The sequence below is a fragment of the Papaver somniferum genome, chromosome 4 (genome assembly GCF_003573695.1).
Source record: "Papaver somniferum cultivar HN1 chromosome 4, ASM357369v1, whole genome shotgun sequence".
NCBI lineage: Eukaryota > Viridiplantae > Streptophyta > Magnoliopsida > Ranunculales > Papaveraceae > Papaver > Papaver somniferum.
Window position 1 is genome coordinate 45,683,251 of NC_039361.1, and position 11,549 is coordinate 45,694,799.

General features: G+C 35.7%; 2 protein-coding genes across 2 annotated transcripts; both read left to right on the forward strand.

Annotated features, from left to right (window-relative positions):
- Positions 1-530: 530 nt before the first annotated feature.
- Positions 531-3,733, forward strand: LOC113275349 (ubiquitin-conjugating enzyme E2 variant 1B-like). Its single transcript, XM_026524829.1, has 5 exons — positions 531-710; positions 2,003-2,142; positions 2,773-2,898; positions 2,989-3,115; positions 3,375-3,733. Exons 1-5 carry the CDS (start codon positions 683-685, stop codon positions 3,431-3,433), a joined length of 480 nt encoding a protein of 159 aa, XP_026380614.1. The 5' UTR covers positions 531-682; the 3' UTR covers positions 3,434-3,733.
- Positions 3,734-5,042: 1,309 nt separating this feature from the next.
- Positions 5,043-8,472, forward strand: LOC113275350 (probable peroxygenase 4). Its single transcript, XM_026524830.1, has 6 exons — positions 5,043-5,467; positions 5,561-5,646; positions 7,219-7,313; positions 7,726-7,851; positions 7,943-8,083; positions 8,187-8,472. Exons 1-6 carry the CDS (start codon positions 5,257-5,259, stop codon positions 8,200-8,202), a joined length of 675 nt encoding a protein of 224 aa, XP_026380615.1. The 5' UTR covers positions 5,043-5,256; the 3' UTR covers positions 8,203-8,472.
- Positions 8,473-11,549: the final 3,077 nt, after the last annotated feature.

Sequence of the window (11,549 nt, forward strand, 5' to 3'; positions counted from 1 at the left end):
AGGAAGTGTTTATGGTTCAACCACATGATTACGTATGCAGAGAAATTACTACCCAATCATGTCTGCAAATTACAAAAATCACTGTATAACATGAACAGGCTCCAAGGGCCTGGGTTGCTAGACACTATCTGTCCTTACTGCAATGTGGTTTCCGGTCCTCTAAAACAAATACTTTCTTTTTTTTCTCGAAAGTTACTACTTCTGCTGCCCTCTAGTAAAGCTTAAAATACCTGCAAATCTTCTGTATTCTCTCTAACATAAATTATCAAATCAAAATTACTAAAATCAATCAGAGTTCATCTCTTTACACCGGGTAACAAAAATGTCCGATCATGACAATGAAAAAAAAGAAAAAGAAAAAAAAAAGAATTTGACTGAAAGAGAATGAAAAGAAGCAACTTTGACACTCACTTAGCATATACGTGGCATCATCTTAATACTTGATACATCAAAGTTTGATGTTGATGTTACACATAAAGTGGAAAAAGCTACTTCTTATACACACTGCTTTTATCAAAGGCATTCTTCTCTCCTTCTCTCAGTACTTGTTAATCCATCCTCCCCACTTCTCAACTGCTCCTCAACGCTCCTTCTCCCCCACCCGAAATTCTCCATTTCTTCATTTTGTCCAGACAAAGAAACCTTAAAGTTGGTGTAACTCTGTACATTAATTACTAAAAGCATGGGCTCTGAAGCTGCTAAGGTTGTTGGTAAGTGTTTACAGTTCAGGATCACTATCAGTTGTCAAGATCAGCTAAAATCTCTTATATTGTTTCATCTATTTGTCATTTATTTGATCTACTACTAAATGCTTATTTTGTTTATTGCATGCTCGAATTGTGCTATTTTGTTATCATTTTCTGGGAATTTTGTAATTTTTTAGGGTTTGGGAGATTTGAATTCATGTTGAAATGAGAGGTTAAAATTTTGTTTCTTTGGGGATGTTTTGTTTATTAATATAGATTACTATCTTGGGTTTACTGAATCTTACTTCAATTTCGTAGGTTTACTAACTTTTTTAGGCAAGTGAAGTGATGTGTGCCGAAAATAGAATCGGGTTGCATATGATTGGTATCGAGAACTTAGCTGGATTTTCCTGTGTATATTAGTGTGACATGCAATTAGAATGGTGGAGGTGTTGTGTGTTGAACTTGCGCTCTCTTTGTGGTGTCACAGTTTGTTCGTTCACTTGTTTCGTATACAAGGATTAAGGAACTATATTATGTGGATAGTGGGAGTGATTCGATAACTGGCTAGATATAACGTGTATGATGAAACATTGATCCATGTGATTCTTCTGGATGTCTAAGGGTTTGGCAGTTTATTTTGAAGAAACATATGACTTCTGGCTTAGTAGTTAAGGTTGAGCACTATTTACAGGACTGGGTATGGTACTCATCTGAAGTGGACTGGTTGCGTATGACCCGTACTGCTAAATAGGGTAAATGCAAGGAATGGGTGAACTTAGCTATAAAAATGCAATTATATGGAAAAGCTGTTGAGGATTCCAGTGTTTGACCGTATAAACTTTTTTTTTTTGGTATGCTGAGGTGCGTCATACTTTGTTTAACCATCCTATGACATAGTAATAGTGGATGTGCATATGGTATCTGTGCGCAAGAATTTCAACTAAAAGAATTAAGCAACACCTTCACCTGAAGCTTTAAAAAGGTGACCACTATGTTGCCTATTGTATCAAATTTTAGTTGTGTCAAACTGATAGCATCATAGGACTTCTAATAAAGCAAACATCTATTGCTTGTTGATTCTGAAAGAAGAATTAATTGATCAAAAGTTATAGTCGGACGAGTTACTCGATAGTCTTGGATGATAAACTAAAGTTTCTGTTCACTCGATAGTTTATTTCACAAGGATGCTAAACTTTAGTAAGTGTTTTTCATGCTGAAACGATGTGTCTATACCAGTTCCCTTTATCTGCATTTTGATGTCCTTCAAAGACGGGTTTCGGACTAACTTTACTCTTCTGGTGGTCATGTTTCAGTGCCTAGAAACTTTAGGTTGTTGGAGGAACTAGAGAGAGGAGAGAAAGGAATTGGAGATGGAACCGTCAGCTATGGAATGGATGATGCTGATGATGTACTCATGCGTTCATGGACTGGGACCATCATTGGCCCTCCCGGTGTAGGCTTTTCTTACATTTTATTTTTTCTATAAGAGGGGAATATTCTTTTGCTGAATTTAGGTAGAAAAAACCCCTTAAAGTACATCTTTGTAGCTATTACACCCGCACCTACGAGCAGTCTAATGGCAGAATGTTAACATCCAGTTTTGCAGCATATTGTGTGTAGTGTGGCTTTATTACGTGCCTAATGAAAAATATATATTTAGTGCCAAATATTGAAAATTGTTGTGAAGACTCCTTCTAGCAAACTTCTACATTTTCAATTCAGAGAAATGATTAAACAATGTGTTCAAAACTAATTTCAACATTCTCTTTATGATGTCAAGTTATTTTAACTGGTAGTACTTAGGGGCATATACTAATTCAGCAAGTCACAGGTAGCCATAATAACCTGTGCATTCTCTTTTGACATTTTACTCCCACTCTTGCAAATAGTTAGGAGCAGTTATTCTATGTTATACTGTCTCATGTCAGACTTCCTAAGTATACAAGACAGCGCACATGATATCTACTCACAGAATGTACTGCATGCAGTCCTTTGAAAATTATTTCTTTCGTGTCTCATGGATCTTCGCATATTTAAACCTTATAAACTATTTATCGTACTTGCTTCTGGTGCCTTTTTCTAGACTGTTCACGAGGGGCGTATCTACCAGTTGAAATTATTCTGTGACAAAGACTATCCAGATAATCCACCAACCGTTAGGTTTCAATCGAGGATAAACATGAACTGTGTGAACCAAGAAACTGGAATGGTATGTAATCTGGGCTAATACATGTCTTAAGTGTTTGCCTGAGGTTGTTTGTTACTTACTCATTAATTTATTACAATTTCTCCACACCAGGTGGAGCCTAGGTTGTTCCCCATGCTGTCGGATTGGCATAGAGAGTGCACCATGGAGAATGTACTGACCCAGTTGAAGAAAGAAATGGCGTCTCCTCAGAACCGTAAGCTTTCACAACCTCTTGAAGGTAAAGTGTACATTAATTTGTTAGAAGTTTGTCTATAAGCTCTAAGAGACCGATAATATCCTTTCTTGCAATAACTTAGTGGTCTAGTTAGTCAAAAATAATAAGAAATCTCTAGCCCAATGGTCCATAACCTTTATAATCACTTTTTTATTTTTGGAGATCAACTCATAGTACAGTAGTTCTAATGGAAACTCATTCTAGTAGTTGTTGTATCGAAGATTGGGAGATATCTATAATGCTGTGTATCTCGTCTGTGCAGGGAATGAAGAAGGAAGGGCGGATCAAAAAGGCCTAGTGTTGAGGTGTTCCATACTCTGAGTAGTTTTAGATGAAAGAGTAAGTAATTAAGAACCTGTAATATGTATAGTCACAATATAATTATATCATTTACCCCCGAAGGTTATAATAAATCCTGTATTAATTATGTAAAACAGCTGCTAAAGCAAAAGTCTTCCTAGTCTATTTTCAGTTTCTTTTACGTGTCTGTATCAACTGCCTGACCTGGGTCCATTCCTGTTGGCTTCACAAGGGATTGTATAACTCTAGAATTGTTGCCTTTATACTCTTTGTTGGTAATCCAACACACGCTTTTCCTTAATTAGATGATGCTTTGTTACTAATAAATCGAAATCTCATTTCCTGCAACTGCAAACTGATTTGTTATAAAGAAAAAGTTTGAAAGCAGACGGCTTCAACCTATTCTGTTTTGCGCGGTTGTCTATTTTCTTTTCCTTTTTTTGTCTATTTTCTTTTCCTTTTTTTGTCTATTTTCTTTTCTTTCTTTTTTTTCCTTTTGTAACAGGCAAGTTTTGTGTAATCATCTCTCTTTTACTTGCATTCATGAAACAAGTAATTAAGTGCATTTAAAACCGACAGAGGACTTGTCATTGTCAAAAGAATTATTGGGCGGAGGTAAACTACTGGAAAAGAAGACAACCTTGGAGCTTGTGAGTTTGTTACATGGTGCTAAAATGATAAAAGTGGTAGTAACAGTTTTGTAGAAATCTTATATTTGAAACTTCACAAAATTGGTCAATTGACCTAATAACGACAATTCCTAGGCGACAAAGACATGTAAAATGTGATGTTGTTTAAATGGACGAGAATGTAAAAATAGTAAGGATGTAAACAGTTTCATCCTATCCATTTTCAATTTTTTTTTTCAATTTACATCAGGATGCATTCAGTTTCACCCTCGCTATTTTTTAAGTTTAAGCCAAGATAAATCCAGATTCATTCTTGTTTTTTTTGTGTCCATTTTACCATACTAATTTTTACTCGTCCATTAGAATCATGTTTTAAAAATATTTCGGCAATTAACCCAATTCCTCTTGAAACTTTTGGGTTGTTAAGTGGCTGAATACCTGCTTTCCGAAGCTCCGGCCATGCATTTCTAAGGGTGCCCCGGGTTTAGCATAGGATATTGTCCTTTGACAATAATAATCTGAAGGTTGATAAATTCCGCAACTAGACCCAAACCGGACAAACAAAGTATCTTTAGAAAAAATATTCCAAAAGGCAAGAGCACACGCCTATGGAGCAATTTGGCAACACAAAAATATTCCGAAAGGCAAGAGCACACGACTATGGAGCAGTAATTATTGTTAAGATATTTTCAAAATAAAAAATGGTATGGAGAGCACACGCTATTAGATCAAATCAACGCAATGCAATAATTGTTGGCAAGAGCACACGATTGTGGAGCAATAATTGGTGCTAGATCGATCCTAAACTAACGCAATGCATTAAGTTAGATACCTGAACGAAACCCAATTTCTCATTTTGCATGTCGCGACTCTCTACAAAAGGAAAAGTGATGCTTCTTTTCTGGCAAGTATGCGATACGGATGTATACGTGGGGCAAGATTGTCTTCTTAAAAGCGGTGGTGAATATGCCAATTCTTGACGGACAGCATAAGCATTAGTTGCGTAAAGCCACAATTAACGTGGCCTTCTCATATTCTGTTGTTATCTGTTCCAGAAAAACCTCAAAGAATTAACTCAGGCTCTCAGAGATTATAAGTAATACCCTACAGTAAATCATTTGTGTAAACACTAGATTGGTTGAGAATAAGCTACACTCAATAAAGAAAGCAAACAACATATTCTTTCTGGGTGTAACTTTTTTTTCTGGGTATAAAATGTTTACTCAAACTAGCAGAAAAACATTTATTTCTTTGTTGTTTTTCTCATTACTTGCTTCAATGGCCGTGTCTTCTGCAATTGCTTCTAATGACCAGAGCAAAGAAGAATCCATTATGAACGATAATAACCAGAGTGTTCTTCAGAAGCATGTAGCGTTTTTCGATAGGAACAAAGATGGTGTCATTTATCCATGGGAAACATTTCAAGGTTTATTTTTTAATTATTTTACATTTTGTTTGATATTTTTTCAATTATTCGATAGAAATCAGGTAATGTAATACTTCAATGATGGATTATTAGGGTTTCGCGCAATTGGATGTGGTTTAGGCTTATCAACTCTTGCATCTATTTTCATCAACATGGGTCTCAGTGGAAAAACTCGTCCGGCAAGTTCTTTCAACCTTAAAAATCACTTAGTTTTTGTTTTTTCTTTTTAGAATTTTTTGGATTGTGCATGCCTGATAAGAGTTTTTATACATTCCTACGGCTTAATCTGGTTTGTAGTATAAATTGTTGGACTATATCAAGTTTGTAATTCTAAAACCTTGATTTTGCCATTGATTTAGTAGGCCTTTGTGTGAATTCATCTGTAGAGAGGAAACTAATTCAGAAATCCCTCATAGTTTGATTTTAGTTAAGATCATCTAAGTTCTCGATCAAGAAAAAAAATGGACTAAGTTACGCGTTTAGTACGCATTAACTAGATTAAATTTTGTTGTAGCTTTACTAGACTGTGAATAGAGGGTTAAAACTCTTTACTATCCCCTTCAAGGCAACCTTTTGCCTGATAACAAGAAGATGATTTCTATGACTTGAATGATATGCAGTTTATGCCTTGCTGAGAACAACAGTGTACTAGACATGTAAGTTTATTAGTATCTCTGAAGGCCTATCACTCGATTCATGTTTTACGTAAGACAAATGTTGTTAGGGTCGTCACAATATTATATTGCCGAGCTTAATATTTGTTTATATCCTTAAATAATGATTAGACCAGTGTTTGTGCTTGTGGTATGAGATTTATGCTTGAGAAGCACTCTAAGTAGTTAAACTTCTTCTGTTGTTTCTTTGAGAAAGTTTTTTGGTTTCGAATTCCTTTTGAAAGTGAGTATTATTCTAGATGTAAACTTTAGAGATAAAAAAATATCAGAAAACTCATGTAATTTGAGATCGATTCTATTCACACTGAGGAATTTTTGTGGACTTTATTTCGAGGATAAAATGGAAAGAAATTAGTGGCTTCAAATGAGCCAGCGCAGAGAATTTTGGTCTTTTGTCATATTGGCACACTAGGTAAATGGATAGTCTGGATGGGTTACTCCCATTTATACTTGTTGCGGAAAGTCAGTTTCATAATAGTGAGATTTAGATGCACAAGTACTACCAATCAACACGGAATTAAGACATTTGCTCAATAGACATTTGTATTGTCGTGCCGTTTCCATGTGAAGAATTTCTTGTTGCTTGTATATTCACACACCAACAAGCATAGTTGTCTTCTTTCATTGGAAAAATTGATACTGAATGAGTACAAGAATGTGTCTCTTTTGCCTTGTACCTTGTGTATGATTATTAGCTGAAGATACATATACACGTTTATTTCGGATTATCAGATTTATCTCGGATCATGCATTTAACCATTTGAGTGGTGATCAGAACAGAGCGAAAACTAGTCTGTTTGAAATTATTGATATTTGCGACTTTGTCATTCTTTTAGGTTTTCTCCCCTCATAGATCACTTGGTCAAGGCCCATTTAGTGGTGGGTTACTGGGTTGACAGAAGAGGCTTTTAGGATGCATAAGCTACCAAATTTCTTCTACATTTTTTTGTCTAGTGCTAATTATGCACTTCAGATGGAATGCCTTTGGAATGATAAGCTTGTTAAGTTTCTTATGTATGCATTGATAAGTTCAATCTGTCCATTGTTAATCTTATCGGTTGATTCTTAACATTGCAGGGTAAATTTCCTAATCCCCTTTTCCCAATTGTGGTACAAAACATTGCCAAAAGTAAACATACCAGCGACTCTGGAGTATATGACACCGAGGGAAGGTAAATGCCGAAAATTTGACTGAGTTACAGTTTTGGTATGCTGATTTCTATTGCTTGGAATGATGGCCAGCACAAACATGTTTCTTTTCCATTTCTATGTCCGCAAAACAAACATGTTTCTTTTCCTTTTCGGTACGGTGATTTCTACTACACAAAATTTAGTAGCTGAAGTATCAGGGCCATCTGGAGCCTGAACTCAATTTCCAGGTTTTGTTCTTACCTTTAGAGTCCTGGAATTAGATTTGAGCTAAGAATTGAAATAGTATTATTTACTGAATTGGTCCAACTGTTTTGGTCATCATTATTCTCGAGGTCTAAAACTTATGACATTAAAAAAAATTCACAATAGTGTGGTACACCTTGCTTGACTTTGCTTTTCCCATCATTCAAATTTTTCTTCCTTTCTTTGTAGGTTTGTCGCGTCAAGATTTGAAGAGCTTTTTCAGAAGCATTCAAAAACTAATGCAAATGCTTTAACAGAAGATGAATTATCGGAACTTCTGAAAGCCAACCGAGTTCCTAAAGACTATGGAGGATGGTAATTTTTTTAAACCATCTGTCTTAGTTTATTACGCTTCTCGATTACATCACATGACATTAACAAAAAAGTTATTTTTATATGGTTGCAGGGTGGCAGCCTATTCAGAATGGAAAATTCTCTACGTACTCGGCAAGGACAAGAATGGGTTACTTCATAAGGAAACTGTTCGAGCTGCTTACGATGGTAGCCTTTTTTGGCATATGGAGAAGGAGAGAGCTGGCAAAAAAGGGTAATATTCCAGAAACATAGACACTTTCTTTACTAAAACCTGCAGTTTTCCTAAACTTCACTTTTTTTTTGTCAACTATCGAGTCTGTGATTTTGTGATCCAGTGTCCCTTCCAAGTAAAAGAGACCTCTGGAATGGTGTGGTGGAGACTGGTGGTAGATGGGTATGTTCAGTATGGTGGTGGAGAAAGTTATCTCTCTGAAGTATCTTGTGTACACCAAGTAGAATTTCATTATACCTTGTTGTGCTCTATAGAAAAACTAAAAGAAGAAAAAGAAAAATAAATAATCAGTGTGTCCCTGTTACCGTTAAATTTGTTTCGTGTCAAAATAGTAGTACGTGTGATTTTAATGTGAATGAAGATGATCAAGTGTTTGAAATTTTGCCTCAGTTTACTTGAATCCCGAAATTCCATCATAACGGGAGTCCTCTTTGAAAACGGCGAAAAGCCTAAACAAATGCTTGAGACTCTAGGCCTTTGTGCTTTAGACTTGTATCCCATAATTAGAGATTTTTTTGCCTCTCTAGCCTGAGGCTTTTATACACACGATCTTGTTTTTCAATTTTGTACTTCTATTTTATTCTTTGTACCTCATTTACATATTCTCCTTATTTTTGTAAACTAAAAGAAATTGAAAAAATTTGCGAAGAAAATTTGAAAGTAGTAGAAAGTGGAGAGGTGGTGAAATGTTGAAATGAATTGAATTTATAGGAAATTCAAAAAAGAGCTGTCGGCAACAGAAGTTTGGTCGTGTGACCAACATCTGTTGCTGGCGACATATGCTGTGTAGCTGAGCTACAGATCTTGTGTCGCCTGCCAAATTTCTGTAATGTGTCTAATAGTGCGTCGCTCAGCGCCTTTTAGCATGGCCAAAAAAGGATTGTCCATCCACATGGCTTGGTTAAATTCCAATTCCGTTTATCATCTTAGAATTTCCCTTAGGCCAAGCACTATGGTTGGATATTTTGTTTGGCTATAACTTAGATTATATCCAAGCAAAACGAGAGGAGCATTGCAACCAATGCAGCGTCCAAGTTTCGCTTGGCCTAAATAGATGTAAACCGAGTACCTTTCAAACAGTAAAATAAGGAAGTTGACTTTCCGTATGTTCAAGGTCAACTTTGAGCGGTACAGAAACTCAGTTTTCATATTATGGGTATAAACTCACAGGAAAAACGTTTTTATCCTCATTCGCCTTCACTTCCTTTTTCTGTCACTCCCATCCCTTTTCTTTGCCCTTTCGATTTTGAAGGTATTTTAGCTTGAATGGATGCGTGACATTCGAAGGGTTTGTTACATAACTACATGTGGTTATAATTTCAAATTCCGTCCATGAAATCAACAAGTGTTACCTAAAAATTGATCATATGTAAAACAATGCACCGTCGAGCTACTTTTTATAGGTTCGAAAATCAAAATCATATAGGACGATTCTAAACCAAGACAACGACCGTTCACGTCCTGCTTCGATCATAAAGAGAGAAGATGGGTTGATCTTAGAGGAGGGAAGCAGAGAAAGTTGAGGAAATCAATAGCGATGCATTGTATGTGTAAGGTTGTAGAACTACGGAAAAAAAAATATTTCAGAATGATGACCTTGTTCTGTTCTGATTTCTAAATAGATGAAGGAGTCTATTTGTAGTTGTTATGGACACAGACTGTTTTCCTCGTAAATATTAGAGGTCCTGAAGAGATAGAGATCCTGGAGGCAATGGTAAAGTCATGCTCACTTGTTAGAGAATTCTCTGGAAACTTCTGTACCAACACTTTGTCACCTCTTCGACTACTCTTAGCGGTCACCACTACTTGTCACTTCCTTACATGGGATGTTGTTACATCGCATATTTCCCACTACTTGTCACTTTCTTACATGGGATGTTGTTACATCGCATATTTCTATAAACCACCAGATTAACACCTCATGAAGAATCCCTTCATGTGACATGTTTTAATGTTTCGTAAGAATTAATGGAGTCATGGACTACCTCTTTTCTTGGTCAAGCCACGGTTATGATGTGCTTTAACCAAGTGTCAGCGCAGAATAGGCTGACTAGTGTCACATCTCAGTAGAGTGACATTGATTATCTAAATAACTCATATTTAGTGAATCTAAGAATGAACCACATTGTTCCTATGAGTAAACCGATACTCAGAGATGTCGAGGCAACTGCGGCCTTGGCCATGATACCGTGATCATGGATGAGGCAATGGAGGCCATGGAGTAGTGTCTATGGAAAAAATGGTAGAGGCGCAAAAAAAGCCATAGCCGCAGTCATGCAGTAGAGGCCACGACACCGTGATTGTGGTTATGGCAAATAGCGTTCGGTGGCAACATGGTCAGGGATAAGAAGTAGAGTAAATCCCACGACGATATGGCCATGGCTATGGCAAATTTTCTTTGCACACAATGAAAGTTTGTAAGAATAATGGCTCCACTATTTTTAATGTTATGACCAAGGCTTGTTTAGAAAACAAGATCAACTAATTTCGAAAATCCTTAAGATATAAAATATAGAATTAGTTCTAAAAATAGTAATACCCATTGTATCCCAACCAATAAAATGATGTCACTCGTAGTTGACAACTGATATTTGAGCACACATGCATGTACTTTACTAATATGATAACTAAAAACATGCAAACCTCTAGGATATAATTTCATTACCTAAATAGATGTTGAAAAATCGGTTTAAGGATCTTGCCTTGAGTAATAAAGGAATGTACTTGAACAATAAAATATTAGAGTTTAGCACATGTTCAAATTACTATATCAATACTTATGAACATTCTCAGTTTAAATCGTATATATCTTCGTGTTTGCGGAAACCCAAATATAACAAACATACCGAAAAATGTATAAATAAGTTAAACATTATCAGGATCGGTCTTTTCCACAAGGGATCGGTCCTAAGATTAGTCTTATACTAAGGATCAATCTTGAATTCATATTTCAACCATGAAACAAGTTTCACAAGTCTACTTTCTTAAACTATGTTTCTAAAATTGCTTTCAAACAAAATTCCAAGGTTAGAATTCATCTAGAAGTTAACACACTAAGTAACAATGAATTATCAATTGGTGCAATGTCGATAACAAGAAGTTCATAGATAAACTATACTTCGTAACTTCATATACTCAATTTGTAAAAACAACTAATATATCAATCCTTATTGATACTTTGTCGAAGTATAATTACCAAGTCACCTATACTAAATTCATTATAACAAACCTCACTTCATATGCTATGTTTTCAATGCATATAGACTTGAAAGAACAAATGATACACATAGATTAATTCAAGTCTATAATTAATAATCTCTAACTGAAGGATGATGTTTTCATTGTCGCTGATACATCTTCAAGTTCTTCGTAAGTAACAAGAGAAAGTCCTAACATCTCAATGTTCTTAGTCTAACCTAAAGAATTTGACTTTAATAACCAAATCAAACAACTTCGAATTTTGGAA